The 24,164-nt window shown below is 37.6% G+C and overlaps 1 protein-coding gene, 1 long non-coding RNA gene and 1 pseudogene across 2 annotated transcripts; 1 reads left to right on the forward strand and 2 right to left on the reverse strand.

Annotated features, from left to right (window-relative positions):
* Positions 1 to 273: 273 nt before the first annotated feature.
* On the reverse strand, positions 274 to 12,543 carry LOC109677072 (uncharacterized protein C2orf78-like; annotated as a pseudogene).
* Positions 12,544 to 13,544: 1,001 nt separating this feature from the next.
* Positions 13,545 to 15,025, reverse strand: LOC109679906 (protein FAM98B-like). Its single transcript, XM_074055379.1, has one exon. The coding sequence runs from the start codon at positions 15,023 to 15,025 to the stop codon at positions 13,754 to 13,756; it is 1,272 nt and encodes a 423-aa protein (XP_073911480.1). The 3' UTR covers positions 13,545 to 13,753.
* Positions 15,026 to 15,846: 821 nt separating this feature from the next.
* LOC141417205 (uncharacterized) lies at positions 15,847 to 23,606 on the forward strand. Its single transcript, XR_012441794.1, has 3 exons — positions 15,847 to 15,922; positions 22,549 to 22,624; positions 23,476 to 23,606. It is a non-coding gene; the product is annotated as an uncharacterized lncRNA (long non-coding RNA).
* The last annotated feature ends 558 nt before the right edge of the window (positions 23,607 to 24,164 follow it).

A 24,164-nucleotide genomic window follows, 5' to 3' on the forward strand; every position in this document is an offset into this window, starting at 1 on the left:
TTGCTTTGGTCAAATGTAGACTTTGATGCCCACCTCTACCAATGAAAACCAAGGAATCTGCATCTCAAAGCACCAACGGCCTCTTTATTGCTCATCTACTAATCTATGACAACACTTAAGTTTTTAAAATACATTAAAATAATTAAAATTTAATCTACATTTTTATCTAAAAGATTGTATGTAGTTATATATCCATACATTTATATAAACTTATGTATATGCATATGTAAAATCATTTGGTATCTATGGTGGTACCAAAAATCTTAGGTGCTCTTACATTACATAACCATAGTATTGAGAAATTTCCAGTTCTTTTTCCCTCCCGATGAAAAATTGAAGTTTTCCCAAAAAAGGGTATTTGGCAGCATGCTCACGATCTTGCTGAGCCTTCCTTTTCATGGCCTCACGCTCTGGCCTCTGCTCTTTTGTGATGGGGCTTGACATTACTGGCTCAGGCACATTGGGTTTCCTCCATGGAATGGGTTGCAAGCTGAAATCATGCAGTAGAAATTGGGTTTGTAGCTTAGGTGGTCGCTGGAACTTTGTCACAGCCGTGGAAGCAGGCTCCCACTGGAAAGAAGTGGTAGGTGATTTTTTGTAGGGTGCAGGTCTAGCAGCAGCAGACTGAGATATATTTGGCTGGATAGGCTTGATCAAACCCCATAGTGTTGTATTGGTTGAAATTGGTTGAGCTGGTTTGACAGGATGAATTGAAGATGTTTTGGGACTAGCTAGTTGAGATACATTGACTGCCTTAGATTGGTCTGTGTTAGAATGAGGCCGGACAGGGTAAGATGATGAGGGCCTACACGAAGCAAGAGACTGTGGTCTGCAAGAAACAGGTCGAGGCTGAGGCTTGTCCAGCCTTGGAAAAGCTAAAGGTACCAACTTGACCTTTCCAGGAGGGGGTAGCTTATACTGGGATGGAGAAGGACATTCCTTGCCAGCACTGCTATTTTTGTTCTGGGCTTTGAATTGAGTTTTTTTAGGCTCTTTGCCTTTATGTGGGATACGCAGCTGTGATTTGATAGCTGGAGAATACTGGGAGCCTTTGGTGTTGCTTGAATTTCCCAGGGCCCGACAGGAAGATGGCCCAATGTTCTTATCAGTTTTCTTCCCCAGTGCATGGAAAACCTGCACTGATTCCAGCAGGTGCATACCCAGGGCACTTTGAGGCTTAGTAAAGTTCTTTTGGCTAAACTCAGACTGATTTTTGTTGCGCTTTGCCTTGGGAATGGTTGTCTTCTCTGACTTCCTTTTGCTCCCTGTCTGCTTACTCTCTTCAGTTTTATTAGAGAGGTTTTCTCTGATCTTTTTGGCATTTTCCTGTCCCTGGTTTTTAGCTTTGCTGGCCCTGCTGGATGTGGCTTTTGGAGGTTTTTTGTGAGAATGCTTGGTGATGTTCACAGGAGGTCTGTCACTGGATGCAGCAGTGCACACAACCACTTCTCCCTCCAGCAGGCACTTTCGGTTCTGGTGCTGAATTTTAGCCTTTTGAACTTCACCCTCTTTTCTCAGTGGGCCAGTGGGATCCTTTATGATGCTGGACTTTTCCACCTTGATGTTGTTTGTATCATTGGCTTTGATGGCTGTGCCAACTTTGGATTGTTCCAAGCCTGTCAATGAATTGAAAATGGGCAAGATGTGAATATGTTCCACCGATGTAGCAATGTCTGCAATACTATTGCGAGATTCATTCCTGTTTTTAAATGTCCCTTGTTCCTCAAGACTTAGGCAATTATTTCACAAATTGGCATTTTCAGAACCAGACTTCCCCTTTTACCCCAAAAGTCTAATGCAGGCCAGAAGTTGGTGAATGTCAGAAATTTCTAAAGGAGTATGTGAGGATTATGATTTTTGATTGGGACCCAGAAGGCATCCAGAGGCTTTGAAAGCTTGGTTTTAATTTAAACCAAATTCTCATTGTCTACTTGTTTGTTGTATGGGGCTGGAGACAAGAACAAGGTATTGGTAGAACTTTGGACTGGAGCTACTAATGAAATGTTGCCACGTTCATGTGGTGGGTTACTCTCAAGTATCTGAGCATTTATACTACAGCAGGACTTGAGGAATTCTGGAGATTGTGGAAGGCAAAATGTCGGGCTTGGAAGTTGCAAGTCTAGGAATTCTCCATCCCCATGGAAATTTCCATCAGTAGAAGGTAGTCAAAAAAGGAGTCAATCCCCCAGTAAGTAGGATCTCCCAGCTATACACTAATACAGCAACCAACCCCTGCCAACAGTGAGCAAAACCTTTTTACTGACTCTTCTTAAGACAATGGTAGTACCCTCTGTTAGGTGATAGGTGGTTAGTGCTTGAGTTGCTACTACTGGTCTTTTGATGTAATTTTTCATAAGATTTATGTAAGTTTTAAAAAGTGAAAGTGATTTATGAAAAGATGAAATGTTTTGTGCTTGTGGTTCAGCTTAGTAGTAGAGCACTTATCTCCTATGCTCTTGGCCCTGGTTTTAAACACAAGCACATAAAAATGAAAATAATTTTTTAAAGACTTGTATTCTCATATATGGTACACTCATTTCTCTCTGCCCTCCTTGTGAATATAAGAATATGGTAAACCACCGACTAGGGAGATAAAGTGGAGTTCTTCCTCATGAAATACATAAAGAAGGGCATGCTGTGTGCACACTGGGATCCTTTTACAACATCACTTAAAGCAAGGAAATTAAAGAAAATTAAATGGAAAATGAAGGTTTGGAAAAGTTTTCCAAAGAAATCAGAGCAATGTTAGGGAAGATATTTAAATTACATTGTAGGGGGTTTGCCAGGGCAGAGAGGCCTATTCAGTGTGCTTCTAAGTGACTCTGAAATGCATCATGAATGCACTACAGAGTTCTGCTTTTCCACATGTATTTACTTATTTAATTTTTGGTGTTTGTGGGATTTGAACTCAGATCGTAAACTTGTGAGGCATGCATGGTACTACTTCAGCCATGGCCTCAGCCCTCCTCCTTATATAGGATGTGAAACTTCACAGTCCTGAGTGAGAACAGTGATTGAAATCTCAGGGTTTGGACTCTTCCTATCTCTGGACTAACCACCACTCATCTGAAGAGTTGGCTGTCCTTTTGAATGCTAACCATTCTTTTCCTTTTTTGACCTTTGTACTCACCTTGTAAACTCAAATTTTCTGTGATGGGTTGAGCAGTCCCAGAGTGGAAGACTCCAGAGGTGGAAACTGGTGTTATAATGTTTGTAGTCTGACCCTCCTTTTGTACCATCACCATTTCTGGTTGCGGGATAGAGGCCCTACCCCCTGCATACCAAACAGTGCCATAGGTTTGCAGGCTGCAGCCATGTTCTAGATATATCAGAGGCCCCAATGTGTTTTGATCATAATAATAGACCTCACTTCTTTCCTGGTAGGGAAGTGACAGGCTATGTCCTTGATTTGCAATATGAGATGGTGCAACCTGAACAAAGTTGGCAGGCATAGATGGATAGAGGGGAACCACTGTGTTGGGAGCTGAAGTAGAGATCTGGCTCTGGGCAGTAAATTGAGATGACATGGTTATGCTAGAATATTGGTAAAGGTAGGCACTACCCATGAGTGACTGGAAAGAGGTGTCAGAGACTGATGGCTCTAGCCATGCTGGAGTGACATCTGGACCAGAATCTCTGGAGAAGTTGCAGACTCTTCCTGTTAGGGAAGTGGCATTGCTCAGCACAGGAAGAGAGACCTGTAGAGAATTGTCAATTCCAAGCAAATGTGGATTTTGGAAATTTTCTGTAGGAAGAAAGAGGGTGATGTAAACTGATGAGATTGACAAACTCTCACTTTATTTGCTGACCACTATTAGCTTAAGGTTGTTGTAAACCAGAAGTCTCTAATACCATTACTCACTGAGATACCAAAAATCAAACAGTGTAAGATGCCTGTAACTGTTGAAGCAGTTTGGTCCTCTTCTGATGAACTACCTTTATCTAATTTGTGCACAGAAGACCCAAAGTAGCCTGGTTTCTACATTGTTCCCAGGACTAAATGCAGCTTTCTTTAGGCTTTTTTCTTGAGCCTGCCCTAGTATAATCTCATAACTGTGTTCTAGAATTGAAGTATTTTAAGACTAAGATATCCTTAGAGAACTTCTAATATTACCATTTTATAAGTGAACAAACTGAGGGCCTGAGAGGCCAGACCTATGCCTTCAAGTTCTCCCATCAAGATCTCCCACTGCTGGGAGGTGGTAGCACAGGCCTGTAATCCTAGTTATCTTGGAGGCAGACTTTAAGAGGATTATGGTGTGAAGCAGGCCCAGGAAGTAGTTCAAAAATCACTTTCTCCAAAATACCCCCCCTCAAAAGGGCTGACAAACTGGCTTACTTGGTATAGTGTCTTAATAGCAAATATGAGGTCTTGAGCTCAGACCCCAGTGCTACAATAAAATATCTCCTTGTTATCTGTATCATGTTATAGAACCTGACTCTCTTACCAGGTGCTGTCCTCTGAGAAATGACCAAAAACCAGGAGAAATAGAGCTTTTAATAATTGCTTTTTGTTTTCTTATTCATTAGAGACTAGTATTACTAGCTAGGCCACGACTCAAGCCTGTAATTCTAGCTACTTGGGTGGATGAGATCTAGAGAATTGTTATATGTGACCAGCATAGGAAATAAAATTTCACCAGACCCCATCTCAACCAATACCTGTCAGCCAAGCTATGATGGGAAGCATAAAGTAAAAGCATCACAGTCCAGTCCGGCCCACGCAAAACGTGAGACATATTTCAAAATTAACTGGAGCTAAAATGGCTGGTGGTGTGAATTAAATTGTAGACCACCTGCCTAGCAGTCATGAAGCCCTGAGTACAATCCCTAGTACTGCCTAGAATGAAAGAGAGGAAGGAAGGAATGAAGGAAGGAAGAAAGGAAGGAAGGAAAGCAACAGTATGCTATTCCTTCTCTGTTTCATTTTCTTTTTGCAAGTCACATGTCATTACATGGAGTTCACTTACAACACAGACCAGGTGGTAAATGTAAAGGGTCATTTTTAACGTTGTAAAGACTGACTTCTGATCCTATGTCAAAATAACTACCTGAGAGTTAGTTTCTCAAAAATAATTCCTTTTGGGAAAAATTTATTTAAACTTTGTCAGCCACAAGTGTCATGCAGCATTATTGAATTTTTATTAATACTTCATGTATTATTATTCAATATTATTATCATTCAATATTAATAGTGGTATCCAATCCAAGAAAAAAAGTGGCATTTGTACATGATTTGTATGGAGGAATACATAGTAATCTATGCAAAGACAGACAAACTACAAAAAACAAAACCAAATAAGTAGATTGTAATGTAAATTTGGATATGTAGTCAGCATCAAAGCTTTCTAGACTGGCCTTAAGCTTACAGTCTTCTCATCTCAGTCTCTGAGTGGCTGGGTTTACAAGCACCAAACACCACACCTTGATTTCTTTTGAATGTATTTCTAATCATTACATAAACACAGAGAAACTATATCTTTAAAAAGTGTGTAACAAGCAGATAAATGCAGCAAATGTAAACATTTAGGGAGTCATATTTTATGCAGAGCAATATTTCAATAAATGGTTGTATGAATCTGGGTGCATCTGTAGCCTCAGAACTGTCAATTGCTGAGTAGAAGAGTTGCTTGAGCTCAAGTGTTTGATGGCAAATTGAGCCACATAGCAAGACATCATCCCCTAACCAACAAATAAAACAAAACAAAATAAAATGGTATAAAATTGAGAGTAAAGCAAAAAATGTAAAGGAATTATGTTAATGGTGCTCAATCATATTTTTCTGAATATTACGTACCATGTAGTAGATATTAATCCTACCAGACAGATAGTTCAATTAATGTAGACACATAAAAATCAGAAAAAAACATTTAAAAAGTGTTTCAAAAAGATAATGAAAGTTTCTATATTTATCCTCAAAAGCTAGCTAATGGTCATCTTCAACTTATAGGAAAATATCATACCTAAAGTCTGAAAAAATTACCACTAAAATTCAACTGATGCAATGAAAAAATTTTGCGTGGGATTTCATGAAATATTAACTGAGGGCCTTGTAATTGATAAGCATGCACTCTGTCCTTGAGCTACACCTCCAGCCCAAAACAATTCTTTTAAATATTGAAAATTCAAAAGATTTCACAACTTTGTTTTACATAAATGTGGAATTAGAGATGTGGAGACTGACTTTTTGTTTTTAGAAAGTTCTTTCTTTTGAATCTTGTGTCTAAAAACAGTTATTGACTATTAATAACTGTGTATTCTGTTTTAGGAAGAGAGTAATTGGGCTGGAGGTATAGCTGTAGTGGTAGAGTGCCTGCCTAGCAAATGTTAGACCTTCAGTTCAAACCCCAGTAGTGTCAAAAAAGGAAAAATATTATTGAAAGATTAAAAGTAGCTTTAACTTGAAACTTTCTACTGATTCAAGTTAAGATGCATGATTTTTAAAATTCCATGTATTTTAAAAATCAGAATGAAATAGGACACTGATGATTCTGTTATACCAGCCTTCTCTATAGCCCCTTCTTAGTGTGTTTATTGGCAGAATCATTTCTAAAATATGTCTCTAAATTATTCATATACAAAACTGTCAAGTGTCATCTGTGTCCAGAGTCAATAGAAAAAATATAATCAAATGGAACTTTTCTGATTAACTGCCTTTATGGGTGATACCCTATTCTTCTCTTATTTACCTTCCTAATCCAGCAATACAAGCATTTCCCAAAACTAACTTCAGTTTGTTTTGCTCTGAGTAGATTTCATTCTACGTGTGTTGTGTGTTAATTTAAAAATTTTTAGTTCTCTTCAAAATACTGCCCCAGGTCATCTCTTTTTTCTTGAGAATGTCTCCCTCCTCTGCATCTCTTTCATTGTTAGGCTTTTTTCTTCCCTCACTTTTACATTTTCTTCACCCCTCCAGTTACTCTTGGCTTATGCTTAATGAAAACAGTCCCAAACTTCCTTACTCTAGAAAATCTTTCCTTCATATAACTCAGTCTCCTCCTTCTTTCCTTCTTATGTCCCTTTTTACCTAGTTTAAACAGAAAATTCCAAAACCCAAAGATAATTTTGGTCGTTGTAAATTTGAAACACTAAAGTGGAAGTATTAGGGGAGGGATTGACTGTTGTAGATGAAACATATTGGCATATAGTAGTCATTTTTAATACCATCTAGTTTTTTCTCTGGTTCTGATGAAACTAACAGTCTCAAGAAGTCTCTGATTTCACTATTCACATGCCCTTTACACTCAATATTAGAGGAGGGAAAGGAACAGTACATGGGCCTAACGCCATCCTCATGTAGCAGATGAGGAAACATTTACTGAGTGAGTATACAATCAGTCCAAAGTTACATACCTAGTAAAGTCAAAGCCAGAAGTGAAATTATGTTCCCATATATCTACTGTAATTCTCCCCCCCCCCCCATTATTCTAAGCTGTTTTACTCTACTACTAAATTTAGTCATGGATGAAAGCTATTTTTTTCATTAGTTTTCAAAAGCTATGTTTAAAAAACCTTTCTTTCCTTACCCAACATGGTCAGAGAAGTGTTAACATCAACTACAGATACAAGAAATGAGGAGATGAAACTTGTCTGGGTAGCTGAAGCTGTTCGGTGCGTGTGTCAAGTCCGAAGGACACTAGTAACTGGTCACTGGTCACTGGTCACTTGCAATGATTCAAATTTGTTTACAGACAACTCCATGGAAACCCCAAGATTCTACCCACGCGGCAGGAGGCTTGGTGGGCAAATGATGTCATTGGCAGTTTAAAGTTATGAAGTAGCCAATAGCATGACCCGATTCCAAATCACAAAGCCGGATTGGTTGGAGCTCATAACAGTAGAGCTATAACAGCCCCTTAATGACTGAGCTCTGAGGTGCTGAAGTCATGAAAGGCAGACATGATGGTCTGTCTTTACACGTTTAGGGGAATCATCTCAATGGTTCTTTTAAATGTTCATTAATAAAGTTATTCATAATTTTATATTTTACATTCTAACACATACTATAATTATATAATGCATATATAGTTAATATCCTTGGGGAGGAAGGAAAGACACATTGAGGTTTAGCAATTATAGTTTTTTTTTTTTATTTTTTTTTTATTATTCATATGTGCATACAAGGCTTGGTTTATTTCTCCCCCCTGCCCCCACCCCCTCCCTTACCACCCACTCCACCCCCTCCCGCTTCCCCCCTCAATACCCAGCAGAAACTATTTTGCCCTTATCTCTAATTTTAGCAATTATAGTTATTCTTAAACTATTGCAATTGATTTGAGTAGTGAATTTACTGGGTAAGGTAAGGATTAAAGCACCCTTTTTTGTAACTTGATTGAAGTGTAAGGTGAAGTTCATTGAGTGCTCCTTGTAGAATTGATATGATCCAATCTTCTTTTCTTTTAGTTTCTTCTTTCATAGCCTGTGCTGGGTCTGAGCTATGTTGGACCTGCATTTTCTTCTCTCCTTCATTGTTTGAATTGTTTCTTGGACAAGCCTTGATTTTGCAGTCTGGTATGGATGCTACTTCCTGTGTAGATTCAGAAGCAGGGGTATTCTTTTCAGAGCCACAATGCTTTGAGAAATAGACTCTGCCATTAGACGCAAATAACAGAGAGGCAAAAGATCCAGAGGCAAAGATCCAGCTGACTTTACCTCATCTGGATTTCAGTCACAATATGTTGCTTCATAATTTGCCAGCCCTGGCTCCTTGGGCCTTGTAGACATCCCACACTCAGTTTCCTTCATCCCTCTGAAAAATTAAGTCAGTTTCTGTCCTTTTTAAGAAGAAAAACCATTGTGGCAGTTAGTGTAGTTTCTTCCCCCTTGCAAACAGCTACTATAGAATCTTGGGCCTCTTGCATTCTCTGTCTGCCATGCTTGGGTGCAAGGTCAGGAAAAATAGATGAATAGTTAGAGGAAAAATAATATATTAGTGGAGCACAGTAAAATTAAGAAAAAGAAGATTCGTTAGAATGGTTTCGGATTCTGTGAGAAACAAATCTACACAACTTGACCTCACTTTGTGTTAACATAAAAGTTTAGTATCTTTTATGCAGCTAAATAATACAGAAGTTGTTATGAATTCTGTACACTGAGGGAGAAATAATTTTTCAAGTAAATATTTAAGATTTTGTTTTATGTCACATTGCTCATTTACATAATTCATTAGTATGTTTTTATACTATATACTGCTTTTAAAAGTTGTTTTTTTCTACTTCTTTATTGTTGTCATATTTTTTAGGAGTCCACAATGTTTAGACACATTACTTGTTTTTCTCATGATGATTATTTACTTTTTAGCATTATTAACTAACTTGAACTTATGTGTTTTTGTGGAAAAATTAATTAAAAAAAGGCATGTGGAAAGTCATTTGGGGAATTACATGTGAACCCAAACATAAGGAACAGAGTTTTGCAGTCAGCCCAGATTGATCTGGATTGCCTTTGCTTTTCATACCCTGGTTAGTGCTTCTGTTCTTGTGACCAGGATAAACACCTAAATATACTCACAACTGTAGTTTAGCTCAATAACTCACTTTACATATCAGCCTGTTTTCAGTTACATGATTTAAGAAAAGACATTTTTTTCTCCTCTTTGTCATTTTCATATCTCCCCCTCAAGCCATTCACCCATGTGAGAGAAGTCAAGAATATCTTTACATCTCCAGGCAACATGATCCTGCTTCTCTTCTAATTCCACTGTTCATGTGAATGTCAGAACATACACCACATCACCAAATGAAGGAGCACGTCAAATAGTTCTCATTTTGCCTGGCAAAGAAACACCAGAACTTAACAACCACCCAGTACTGTGCAATCCTTAATAAAACCCCAACCAAAGAGGCAGAAGGGGATGGAACCTCTTTTCAATCCAGTATAGAATGTATATCAGCCACATTCACCTTCTTTACTTCTTTTTTAATACCCATCCCTTAGCTTAACCAGTTTGCCATTCTTGTCTTTTGTTTTTAGGTGTGTGTTCATTGTTTAGTGGGATTTTTGTCTTCATATTATATCTGTACAAGTATTGTGCTTAAGTCATTGTATCCCTCCTCCAGTGCAGTTGCTTACCTTTCCTGTATCCTGTGTTGTTTAACAATTTTTAGCATGTTACTTTGCAACTTGTTCCTACACAGATGTAATGTACTTCATTATTATTCACTATCTTTCTTTTCCCCATCCCTGGGTCTCCACCTAGCCTCACTTTTGAATAGATGCTCTGTTTATATTTCTGTGTATATAAACTATTGCTTGCATTTTTGAGCCTATATTACATATATGAGAGGAAAACTGAAGACATTGACTGACTAATGTCACTGAAGATGATGTTTTCCCATTCCATCCACATTCCTGCAATGGATAAAATTTCATTCTCATTTATCTTTGAATAAAACATCATTGTTTGCAAACACCACATTTTTATTAATCTATTCAGTAGTAGTAATGTATCTCGATTGTTTCCATAGCTTGGCTATTGTTCATAATGCTGCAATAAACATGAGTGTGTAGGTGTCTTTATTGTAACCTGACTTACATTCCTTTGGTTAAATCTCTCAGAGTGGTTTTGCTCATCAGTTGACAGTTCTATTTTTAGATTTTTGAGTAGCCTCCATGCTGTTTTCCATGGTGGTTATACTAATTTACATTCCCACCAACAGTGTATGAGGTTTCCTTTTTTCCCCACATTCTCGCTGACATTTTTTGTTGTTGTTGTTTGATTTCTCTATGATAGCCATTTTAACAGGAGTGAGCAGCTCCACGCACGTGCAACAGCAGCTGGGCAGGATAGGCATCTATGTCCACCTAGTGGGTGGGTTTGATTCCACTGAGTTTTTTTTTCTACCATTGCTTACCCTGGGGCTGTAGCTTGTCCTAGGTTGGGTATTCAGGGCACCTGGTAGTTCTGGCTCATCTGTGATAAGGTTTACACTGCTTGGCTGGAGCTTAATTTGCCAATAAGTGTGTGTGGTGCATGACTAGTTCTCACTACACAAATACACAGGCAGGGATGAAGTGGGGCAGTACACACTCTGCACAGCTCACCTGTTCACTCAGCTAGCACTGGGCATGGAGGGGGTGTCTTACAGTATGTGGCTACTCTGTGATCCACATGAGTGAAATTTTCCCTATGTTTCTTTTATAGTTCTGAAGTTCACTTGTTCTGAGGTTACCCTGCTCTGTAACTATCCATTTTTCTGCTGCCCTCCCTTGTTTTTTGAAATTTACTTTCCTTGAATCCATGTATCTGATATTTTCTTAGATATTAATTGAGAAAGAGGAATGTATCTGATATTTTGTTAGATATTAATCGAAAAAGAGGAATGTCATAGGTGTCTCTTGGAACTACCCAATATACTTTGAAGTATTCTCATACATTCCATAGTAAAGTGGATAACTATCTTTAACTGTTTAAAAAATTGTTCTATGCTGGGTATGATAGTGTTTACTTATAATCCAAATGGATTAGGCCACATGATCAGAAGTTCAGTGATAAATAGCAAGACCCTGTCTCTAAAAACCACACATGCCACACATGCACACACATACATGCCAACGTGTGTGTGCACATGCTCACAAACAATTGTTCCTAATTTGTAATGGAAATTCAATCATGATTAAGTAACTACGTATTCTTTTACTTTTGTCTAATTCCAAAAATGTATGGATCAAAGAAACTGAAGTCTTAAATGTAGCTCTAACATGTATCTATCAAGGAAAGTTTTAGAAATTTTCAAGTCTTGATAAAGAAATGTTTAATCATAATCAAGATAGTATAATATTTTAAATCTTTTGCCAGTAGAATTTTCATATGACATTTTAAAATATCATTTTCTTCATTTATGTATTGATGATTCTCTGCTAAAATTTAATAGTTTAGAACATATGTTTAATTTCTACTCTTCTAAAAGTACATAATGTAAAGTTCATTTTAAGGAAAAATATGCTTAAGTGAAAATATTTTATGAAATGTATAGTTTCACTAAGAATTACAAAGTGATGCATTCAGTATAAAATATGTTTTGACTTATAAACCTGTTATTAATAACACAAAATTATCAATGTTCTGAAGTGAGGTATCTTCAGAAGATCAATATTAATTGTACTTTTAAAGCTATTAATCCAAACAACTTAACACTTCAATATGATCGAAACTTAAAATAAGTAGGTATTTTATTTTATTTATGAGTTTTTTTCTACTTAGATATTTTTAATTTTCAGAATTCATAGTTTTCATAAAAACCTTTTTTCAATTGCTACAGATAAAATTAAGTCATCATTAAATAAACACACAAAAAGTCTAAGTTTATAAATAGCCAAAAATGTTGTTTTTCTATCCTGAAGACATTCTAAGGGTCGGCTTGAAAAATACAAGGCCATGACTATAGCATGCACAATATTTACTTTAAAGTTTCAGCATTGTTTTAGATTTCACCACAGGGTTTAAATAAAACCAAAACCAAACAAGACTCCTGCCAAGCATCAAGTACCATTCATCACTGGTAACAGTGTTTCTGTTGCGCTGGTCGATGGCAAAGCTGCCATGCACAGGTGCTGGCCGGGAACCCACTGCAACAAACTTTACAGTGGATTCCTAACATGGTGTGCCTGGGTCCTTTTTCTCTAAGTCTCTGCGCTAACAGAAAAATACCACTCACCCCTTACACCACTCACAACAGGCCTGCTATAAATTTTCAACAAGTTCCATTCACACTTAGGTCTTTGTGAAATAACCTAAACAGGGGGCAAGTGTCTCATTCTTCATTTGACAACCAAAGACAAATCAATCCTTCTGAGCTAAGGTTATTTCAACCCTTGCCATAATTTGGACTCACAACTTCTGACCCCCAAGCCTTTGACTGCTTCAATCATCAAGTTATATACAGCCATTTCCTTGCTCGGTGCTGTGAACAAATTACCAGCCCTACCCTATCTAGCGGGCTGGAGACTGCAGCCTCCATGCCGCAAGCTGCAACTCCACCTGCCTGGTAGTATGTGCACATCTGAAGGGAGGGCACAGGTGAAGAAGAGAAGCATTTACAGGAATATTTTCACACCATAATGTAAAATTGGTATGTACCTCTGGTTCCTTTAAAGTAATTCTGACCTCAATTTTTAACTTAAACTCCAAAACTATGTTTAACTTTTCAGTCAAACAAAATCACACAGGTGTCAAGTCCAATTGAAAAATAAGTAAGCAGAGCAAAAAGACAACCTGGGTTTCAATTAATGATACTTTAAAAGATAGCTGACCAGAGGATTCTCATCTTATTAAAAAAAATCATGACAACTACCTACTAAACACAACTATCAGCCTTTTTCCCTGTTTTGTACAACAGAATTAACAAATATAAAACACATCCACAGGAATACCAAAGAGGCAAGAGTCTGTATTCCTTCTATCACAGGTGGGATCATTTATGTGTTTCAACCCTGAACAAAATACAGGTTAACAGTCAAAATTTAATCATGACAATAAAATACTTTCATTTTCCAAGTTTGATGGTAATAAATATTTACATTAAAAAAATATATATATATTTTGTTTTTTAAAAAGACAACATGCTCAAAAGTACACAGAACATGGAAAAGCCATCCTTAAAGAGCTCAACTGATAGGCTAGTTTAGAATCATGGTCTCACATATTAAGCAGATCCAAGAGGGGCCATGCTCACTTCCAGGTGACTTCAGGCATGTTGCTAGAACACTGCCTAACGCACTAGCAAGAAGCACTGCGGCCTACTTTTTGCACTTCTTAGTATCTTCTGTATCCACCCCCACCCCCTCCTCCATATGGATCTCCATAGCCTCTCCCACCACAGCCCCGTCTTCCCCCATAGCCCCCTCTCCCACCATAATCACTCCTCCCACCATAGTCTCCCCTGCCTTGGAAACCTCCTCTAACCCCACCTTCCCCACCACCTCCTCCCCCTCCCCCTCCCCCTCCCCAGCCACCTCCACCTCCCCAGCCACCTCTTCCACCCCCACCACCTCCTCTTCCACCACCTCCACCACTCCCCCAACCACCCCTTCCGCCGCCTTCTTGTCTCTTTTGCCAAGGGGGCATTTCCGGGGGTGGTGGTTCAATTTCATTTGGCCGTCTTCCCCTGTCAGGCACTCTTCCCATCAGCACCTTATTAATGGCGCATGCCGTCTTCTCCCGGCTGGTGCCACTGCTTGTCCTAATGATCTTGGACAGATCTTCACGAGCCGCAAGCAGGTGAGCCAATGTGACTGTTGTCTTGGGTGACAGAGCATAGCGCTTAGGCTGGTAAATTCTTGCTATGTTATCTGTTTTTACCTTTGCCCTGTCCGACCAACCAAAGGACTGCACGGTCACGTCTAATCGCTTCACTAACATGAGCCGGTGGCTCTCATATTCACAGGAAAGGGCATGGTTAATGCTTTCCAGTTTTTCCACCTGTTCTGGATTTAAATTAACTTTCAGCAGTGGTTTTCCCACATGGTTTTTCTGGACTTTAGAGAGAATATCCTTTACCTTCGATTCCACTTGGTTTAGCATAAGCAGAATGTCAGAAGCAGGTGACTCCTGTATACCAAGGGTCTCGCACATAGCTTGAACTTCCTGATAAATTTCACTGTTTTTATCTAATTGAGAATTTTTACGTTTCTTGTTCTGTAGTATCTGTAAAGCTTGAAGTTCTGTACTTAAAAATAACACAAGTTTCAAACAGTCATCCTTTTTTAAACGGTCTTTAATATCTCCTGATACGAGTCCAGAATATGGACAGGCCATTTCTTTTAAAAAACCGCTTATCTCAAGTTGGAAGCTCTCCAGGTCATCTCTCCCAGCTGAAGTGATGCTCTCTTCCAAGTTGCATAATGATTTTATTTGAGAGCCTAGCCAAATACAGAGCTCTGAAAACTCAGGTGAGGAGAGTCCGCCTTCAGCAGCCTTGGTGAGGGCTTGTTCTTCTGACAGCGGTCCCTTATATCCCAGGGCCTCCAGTGTGTCTAGCACATCTCCCTCCATTGTAGCCTCGGGACCCGGCTCCAGCCCTCTCATGGTCCCATGGCCCGATGCTGTTCTATTTATGAGTTTTTAAAGGACTCTTTAATCTAGGCTTAGTCTCTCAAATCTTATTTAAACCCCACATTTGCTATGTGATATCTCATTTTATGATGAGGTGTATTGTTGATGTTGAACATAGCTAATAATATTTGATTTCCTTCAGATGCTGCAAGGGTTGAATGAAGCAGTAACTAGAGATCTAAATGAAGGTAGGTTGCCAACATTTATGAATTAACCTTAGATTAATTGATTCCTGAAATAAGATTTAAATAGCAAATGACATCCTTCCTTTTGTTTTCATACACTGGTCAAATGAAAGGTGTGATAAACATAACCATTTCTAATGAAATATATGCTCATTTCTCATTTATTCAGGCAAATCTCAAAACATCTTTGCATCTCTTTTTCTGTTTCAATACTTTCTTCATGTCTACCTTCCTAAGAAACTGACAGCCTATACAACTAACACCATTCATGAAAAACAAAGGCATCATGATCATCTTAGGTTTATGACCAAAAACCCAGACTCTAGCCAGTTGTGCCAGGCATCATATTAGCCATTCAACTAGAGATGATTCTGAATTTCTCTGGAAATACTTAGTGAAGCAACTATGGTTCATAAATAATCACTTGAAATATGCCTTTTAAAATATCCTGTCATTTTTTTCTCTCATTGGTTTGCCTCTTGTCACCAGGAAAAGATTAACTTTCCCTGGCATGGACTAAAAATATCCAAATCAATTTGTTTATTGCCAAGTTACTCACCTTTATCTCTTACCACTCACTCTGCTCTGACCTTTCCTCCAGCATTGGACCAATGCAGACTACTTAACCATTCCACAGTGTCCTATCTCACCGCTAGCTGTTTGCAGACTTGCTTTCCTGTTTCTGGTAGGTTTTTTCCTTATTCTTCAGATATCAACTCATATCACCTGTATCAAAGCTTACAATATTGATGTAAAACTGAGATATAAGTCCCTTCTATTTGTTCCAGTAATGCCCTGATTTGTAAGAGCTGTAGTGTGTATGACTGTGTGGAAATTGCCTGTGTGTCTGCTTTTCCTTTTTACCATGCAGGATTGTTGAGGAGTGGACTGTATCATCTTCATCTTCTAATTCCAGTGCTCATTATGGTGACTTAGCACATAGCCATTGATAAATGAAGAAAGAGTGGGAAAAATAGAATCTCTGATGGTTGGTCACAGTGATGAATAATTCAGGGTGCAATACTGGCAAATTATGTTTAATGGAACTTTTATTATAGTCATACATACCGTTTTTGTTCTTATTAATATGAATATGGCCCTCACTTTTTAAAACCAACTCATGCTTCATAAACTTTGACATCTTTTCTTTGCATGTCCCACTAATTTGAATCTGGGTCCTTTAGAATTTCTCCCTTACAAATTACTTTTATGTGATGTCAAAGTCTTTCTAAAGAAAGCATCACAAAATAGGCAGAGACTTCAAAGAAATAAATATTTTATTTATTGTGTTGTTCAAATAACATTTTAATTTTTTCCAATTAAATGTATGATGTGAAACCTTTCTTGAAGGAGAATATTTTTGTTTCATTTGTGGATGAGGAAGAATCATACAATATTTTAAATTGTTTCTTAGCATATTTAATTATCTCTTAACTGGATTCTTCAAATTAAAGCCAGTTTGCAGTTTTATGCACTTGAACTATCTAAATGCTAACAGTTCAGACAATTCCCAAACAACCAAACTGTCATTTGTGTTTACATGGAGATAAACTTCACTTTAGTGAAGGTCATTTTATTTTTCAGTTATTATCACTACAATAATGATCTGAAGATCATTTTGTCCCACTCCTACTATAGCCATGGTCAGTGTTTTAATGTATTGTAATTGTTATAGTGTCATTAAACTTATATAATTTTATTTATTTTTTTTTGTTTTTTTAATTTTTTTAATTTATTTTTTTTTCATTTTTCTTTTATTATTCATATGTGCATACAAGGCTTGGGTCATTTCTCCCCCCTGCCCCCACCCCCTCCCTTACCACCCACTCCTCCCCCTCCCTCTCCTCCCCCTCAATACCCAGCAGAAACTATTTTGCCCTTATTTCTAATTTTGTTGTAGAGAGAGTATAAGCAATAATAGGAAGGAACAAGGGTTTTTGCTGGTTGAGATAAGGGTAGCTATACAGGGCATTGACTCACATTGATTTCCTGTGCATGGGTGTTACCTTCTAGGTAAATTCTTTTTGATCTAACCTTTTCTCTAGTACCTGTTCCCCTTTTCCTATTGGCCTCAGTTGCTTTAAGGTATCTGCTTTAGTTTCTCTGCGTTAAGGGCAACAAATGCTAGCTAGTTTTTAGGTGTCTTACCTATCCTCACCCCTTCCTTGTGTGCTCTCGCTTTTATCATGTGCTCATAGTCCAATCCCCTTGTTGTGTTTGCCCTTGATCTAATGTCCACATATGAGGGAGAACATATGATTTTTGGTCTTTTGGGCCAGGCTAACCTCACTCAGAATGATGTTCTCCAATTCCATCCATTTACCAGCGAATGATAACATTTCGTTCTTCTTCATGGCTGCATAAAATTCCATTGTGTATAGATACCACATTTTCTTAATCCATTCGTCAGTGCTGGGGCATCTTGGCTGTTTCCATAACTTGGCTATTGTGAATAGTGCCACAATAAACATGGATGTGCAGGTGCCTCTGGAGTAACAGTCTTTTGGGTATATCCCCAAGAGTGGTATTGCTGGATCAAATGGTAGATCGATGTCCAGCTTTTTAAGTAGCCTCCAAATTTTTTTCCAGAGTGGTTGTACTAGTCTACATTCCCACCAACAGTGTAAGAGGGTTCCTTTTTCCCCGCATCCTCGCCAACACCTGTTGTTGTTGGTGTTGCTGATGATGGCTATTCTAACAGGGGTGAGGTGGAGTCTTAGTGTGGTTTTAATTTGTATTTCCTTTATTGCTAGAGATGGTGAGCATTTTTTCATGTGTTTTTTGGCCATTTGAATTTCTTCTTTTGAGAAAGTTCTGTTTAGTTCACGTGCCCATTTCTTTATTGGTTCATTAAATTTGGAAGAATTTAGTTTTTTAAGTTCCCTATATATTCTGGTTATCAGTCCTTTGTCTGATGTATAGTTGGCAAATATTTTCTCCCACTCTGTGGGTGTTCTCTTCAGTTTAGAGACCATTTCTTTTGATGAACAGAAGCTTTTTAGTTTTATGAGGTCCCATTTATCTATGCTATCTCTTAGTTGCTGTGCTGCTGGGGTTTCATTGAGAAAGTTCTTACCTATACCTACTAACTCCAGAGTATTTCCTACTCTTTCTTGTATCAACTTAAGAGTTTGGGGTCTGATATTAAGATCCTTGATCCATTTTGAGTTAATCTTGGTGCAGGATGATATACATGGATCTAGTTTCAGTTTTTTGCAGACTGCTAACCAGTTTTCTCAGCAGTTTTTGTTGAAGAGGCTGCTATTTCTCCATCATATATTTTTAGTTCCTTTGTCAAAGATAAGTTGCTTATAGTTGTGTGGCTTCATATCTGGGTCCTCTATTCTGTTCCACTGGTCTTCAGGTCTGTTTTTGTGCCAGTACCATGCTGTTTTTATTGTTATTGCTTTGTAATATAATTTGAAGTCAGGTATTGTGATACCTCCTGCATTGTTCTTTTGACTGAGTATTGCCTTGGCTATTCGTGGCCTCTTGTGTTTCCATACAAATTTAACAGTAGATTTTTCAATCTCTTTAATGAATGTCATTGGAATTTTGATGGGAATTGCATTAAACATGTCGATCACTTTTGGGAGTATCGACATTTTTACTATGTTGATTCTACCAATCCATGAGCATGGGAGATCTCTCCACTTTCTATAGTCTTCCTCAATCTCTTTCTTCAGAAGTCTATAGTTTTCCTTGTAGAGGTCTTTCACATCTTTTGTTAGGTTTACACCTAGGTATTTGATTTTGTTTGAGGCTATTGTAAATGGAATTGTTTTCATACATTCTTTTTCAGTTTGTTCATTATTAGTGTATAGAAATGCTAATGATTTTTCTATGTTGATTTTATATCCTGCTACCTTGCTATAGCTATTGATGATGTCTAGAAGCTTCTGAGTAGAGTTTTTTGGGTCTTTAAGGTATAGGATCATGTCGTCTGCAAATAGGGATACTTTGACAGTTTCTTTACCTATTTGTATTCCTTTTATTCCTTCTTCTTGCCTAATTGCTCTGGCTAGGAATTCCAGTACTATGTTTAATGCAGTAAAAGTAGAACTCAACAACAAAAGTAAAGACAAACAACATGCAAACAGCTGGAAACTAAATAACTCATTACTTAATGAAGAATGGATCATCGATGCAATAAAAGAGGAAATTAAAAAGTTCCTGGAAGTCAATGAAAATGAAAACACAACCTACCGGAACCTATGGGACACAGCTAAGGCAGTCTTGAGAGGAAAGTTTATAGCCGTGAGTGCATATATTAAAAAAGATTGAAAGATCCCAAATCAATGACCTAGTGATACATCTCAAACTCCTAGAAAAACAAGAACAAGCAAATCCCAAAACAAATAGAAGGATAGAAATAATAAAAATAAGAGCTGAAATGAACGAAATAGAAACAAAAAAAACCATACAAAGAATTAATGAAACAAAAAGTTTGTTCTTTGAAAAAATAAACAAGATCGATAGACCCCTTGGCAAACCTGACTAAAATGAGGAGAGAAAAAACCCAAATTAGTAGAATCAGGAATGCAAAAGGGGAGATAACAACAAACACCATGGAAGTCCAGGAAATCACCAGAGACTACTTTGAGAACCTATATTCAAATAAATTTGAAAATCTAAAAGAAATGGACAGATTTCTAGATACATATGATCATCCAAAACTGAACCAAGAGGAAATTAATCACCTGAATAGACCTATAACACCAAATGAAATTGAAGCAGCAATCAAGAGTCTCCCCAAAAAGAAAAGTCCAGGACCTGATGGATTCCCTGCTGAATTCTATCAGACCTTTAAAGAAGAACTGATACCATCCCTCCTTAAACTGTTCCACGAAATAGAAAGGGAAGGAAAACTGCCAAACACATTTTATGAAGCCAGTATTACACTTATCCCAAAACCAGGCAAAGACACCTCCAAAAAGGAGAACTATAGGCCAATCTCCTTAATGAACATTGATGCAAAAATCCTCAACAAAATAATGGCAAACCGAATTCAACAACACATCAAAAAGATTATTCACCACGACCAAGTAGGCTTCATCCCAGGGATGCAGGGGTGGTTCAACATACAAAAATCAATAAACGTAATAAACCACATTAACAGAAGCAAAGACAAAAACCACTTGATCATCTCAATAGATGCAGAAAAAGCCTTTGATAAGATCCAACACCATTTCATGATAAAAGCTCTAAGAAAACTAGGAATAGAAGGAAAGTACCTCAACATTATAAAAGCTATATATGACAAACCTACAGCCAGCATTATACTTAACGGAGAAAAATTAAAACCATTCCCTCTAAAATCAGGAACCAGACAAGGATGCCCACTATCTCCACTCCTATTCAACATAGTACTGGAATTCCTAGCCAGAGCAATTAAACTTATATAATTTAAAAAATAATTTCAATTTTATACACTTATGTCTAGTTCTTTCCTCTGGAGAAAGTATTGCTCAGGTCTTTTACTTTTTCTACTTGTTTATTCATCCTTGATTAAATTTTTAGAAGCACTCTTAAAATTAGAGGAAATTTCCAGTTCTAATATCAAGAATTTTCCAGCTATTAACCATTTGTGAGTAAACTGCTGAGAGATGTCACTACCCATATTATCTTAGTATTTTGTACAAGTCAGAACATTCCAGTTAACCACAATACAACCTTTATAATCACTATGTTCACACTGAAAAATGCTATCATTTCATCCTCACATTTGTTTTCAGGTCTCCCCACTTGTGCATATTGTCCTTGATATCAAAGTGATCCCATTCTGATCCATGGATTGTACTCCATTGTTGTATTCTTCACATCCTTCATTCTGCCACATTCCATCATCTTTCCTTGACCCTCATGATCTTGAATAGTTTAAGGTAGAATTTATACAGCATGTCTCTCAGTGGAATTTTTCTGATGCATAATTATGATTCTAGCCAGAGCATATGTTTTTGGCAAGAGTATCACACAAGTTGTTCTGTGATTTTTTTCATGGAATCCTGTCATGTGACCTGTAATTTAGATTTTTCTATTATTAATTATGTCATTAGTGGTATCTGCTGGGTAGCTTCTCTCTCATAATTTTTTAAGTTTGTATATTCTTAAATTAAATTACTTTGGGGGGAGTACTTTGAGATTATGTAAATACCTGTATCTAATAAAACTTGTAATTTTTTCATTTATATGTATTTAGTTTGATATATGCAGTGAGCTACAATTTATTAATGTCATTTTAGAATTTATTTTTCTTTGGGAAATATTCTACTTTGACAATTTCAGGATTATATGAAATTTGTAAGACTAGTACAAAGAACATTCCCAAATGTTGACATTTTACTACATGAGCGCTGTCCTTTTTTCCCCCTCTCCCTGTGTCTTGCTAGATAAATATAAATGTACGTTTATAGTAAAGATTTTTCTCTGAACCATTTGTGAGTTCCAGGCATGCTTCTTCTTTTTTCCCAAACACTTGTATTTTCTAAAAATAATGAATTATTTTATATGGCTATAAAATAATTATAGGTTCAATAGTTATATATAATTTACAAGCATATTCAGATTCTGCCAGTAATCTCAATGATGTTCAGTGTAGCCAAGAAAATCCAAGATGGTGAATTTTTCTACTCCATCATTCACTGCACCTCATGGTTTTGTTTCTTTAGTCTCGTTTAATATGGGATATTTCCTAGGTCTTTCCTTGGTTTTCATCACATTTATGTTTTTGTACCTCATAGGTCAGTTATTTTGTAAATTTTTCTTCAGATTGAGTTTGTACAATGTTTCCACATGATTATGCCATGTGGGATGTAGTGTCAAACAAGTGATGCTGAGTCCTTTCTAATGCATCAGATTCCTGTGGACTGGCAGACCCTCCTGGCTTGTTGAAGTCAGCAGGCATGTTGAGGAAGCCCACCTGACTAAGAACTGTGAACAGTCTTAGAAATTGGAGATGACCCCTAGGACTTGAAGGTAGCTATAAACCAAGAGCCAAGAAATAGCTGGGGACCTCAGTTCTATAGTCATAAGGAAATAGAACAGCAAATACTGTCACTTGGTTCCATTATTGGTCAATGTTAACTATATTTGTGGTTAAGGGCTATCTGACACATTTGCCCATGGTATAGTTGCTATTTGCTCTGTTGTATTTAATAAAAATCTTGTTCAAAGACACTTTGAGACTCTGTAAATATCTGACTTCTTCTTAAAATTTCACATACTTTAGTTATGCTCTGGTCATTCGTGTTGAGTGAAGTGATTGCTTTGATGATTGCCAAGTAATTTGATCTCCTTTCACTCTCTGTGCAGTGCTCATTTTCACCTGCCCATGCCAACAGGCTCCACAACTATTGCTGTGGGAAGTGAGTGTGAAGACAAGGTACTGGTGAGTTGGACTCAGACTTCCTAGTTCTGTGATCCAGGAAGTATGAGGGAGAGAACAAGCAGGGCTCAGGCACGGGTTATGGAGACATTCAAGATCTGGGAGGGAAACTTGGAGAACACAGGCAGGAAGTAAGCCAGGAAGAATGTATATGGGCAAAGTCACTTGTCTAATAGTGTGTTCAGGGAGTTGGGAATGTGGCCTAATTGGGACTGTGGAATGAAACTCTTGGACCCTCACAGCTGCAGAAGGAGGAGACAAATGTGGCAGAAGGGTAGCAAGGAGAAAGCAGAAAAGAAGGAGCAGGAGGGGGATGACATATAGGGCTGAGGTCTCAATCTCGAATACTGGGAACACAGAGTTTCTTAATGTGATATTTCTACATAGTTTGGAAATATGGATGCATGGGCAAATGAGTGACTAATTTAAAAAATCAAAATAATATACAACCATGCTTCAAAATTAATTGTGGATTCATTATAGATTTAATAGTATAAAATAAAAGTAAGAGAACATGAACAAAAAGGCTGAGTCAAAGAGAAGAGGTAGAAATTATGCAGCCGTGCATTTTCATTGCATCTGGAAAATGTGCACTGCTTTCTCCTCAGCTGAGGACACACATTGCCATCATCTTGGAAATCACTGTAACAGCCTTCTGTTAGTGCATCCACTAAATTCCCATGGATACTGTCTGGATTTAGTGAGTGTGTGGGCATTGAAAAGTGGGTTTGTGGGATTTTGTTTGTAGAAGAGTTTTCTTGGCACCAAGGCCTTCATCATCCTCAAGTTCCACTCCACTTTAAGTCCAGTTAAATATAACGACAACTTTCCCACAGATGTCTGTCAACTTTTAGGGATGAATCCCAAGGCTCATCCAAGTCCCAGTGATGTTTGACATTTGATGGGGATGCACATCTGCACCAGAGCTGGCATTTCACAGCCTGGACCCTGCATATGTGAAAATCTGTTTCCTCCATGTTCTTGGTACGTGAACACTCGCCAGTCATCTTCTAAAGTTTGTTTCACTGAAAATAAATTAGACTATGAAAATAAGAAATCAGACACTAAACATGCTTTTGACACAAATGAGGTGAATTCTAATAATAATAAAAATAGAAAATGAGAGTAAAGACCTCAAAACTAGTTGCAGTAGTCATGAAATGAGCAATGTTGTTTGATTTACAAATGAATAAAATCAGATATCACTAATTGGATGGTGGATATTGGACATATACCTAAGTCTAGTAAAGCAGAGGACCACTGGCTTTGCAGCTCCAATGAAATGAACCATGTGAATCAATTAAAGCAACACTGTTTGTGTTAAAGATATTTATAAGAAAACAAAACCAATATAGGAATTGTCCCAGAAACCATTATATGATAATCACAGTGCTAATAACTACAACATAATGAAACCTGAATTAGAAAATGTCAGATTTTTCCTACCTGAAAGTGACAGAATACCAAAACTGTCCAAACGAGGACAAGCAAAGATTTAAGAATGAGACACGTATGTTAAAATTAGAGGTCCTGGTTTTGGAGT

Source organism: Castor canadensis, chromosome 15, assembly GCF_047511655.1.
Source record: "Castor canadensis chromosome 15, mCasCan1.hap1v2, whole genome shotgun sequence".
NCBI lineage: Eukaryota > Metazoa > Chordata > Mammalia > Rodentia > Castoridae > Castor > Castor canadensis.

Excerpts from the sequence above, each read along its gene's own strand:
- LOC109679906 (XM_074055379.1), bottom strand. The coding sequence starts at position 15,025 with ATGAGAGGGCTGGAGCCGGGTCCCGAGGCTACAATGGAGGGAGATGTG.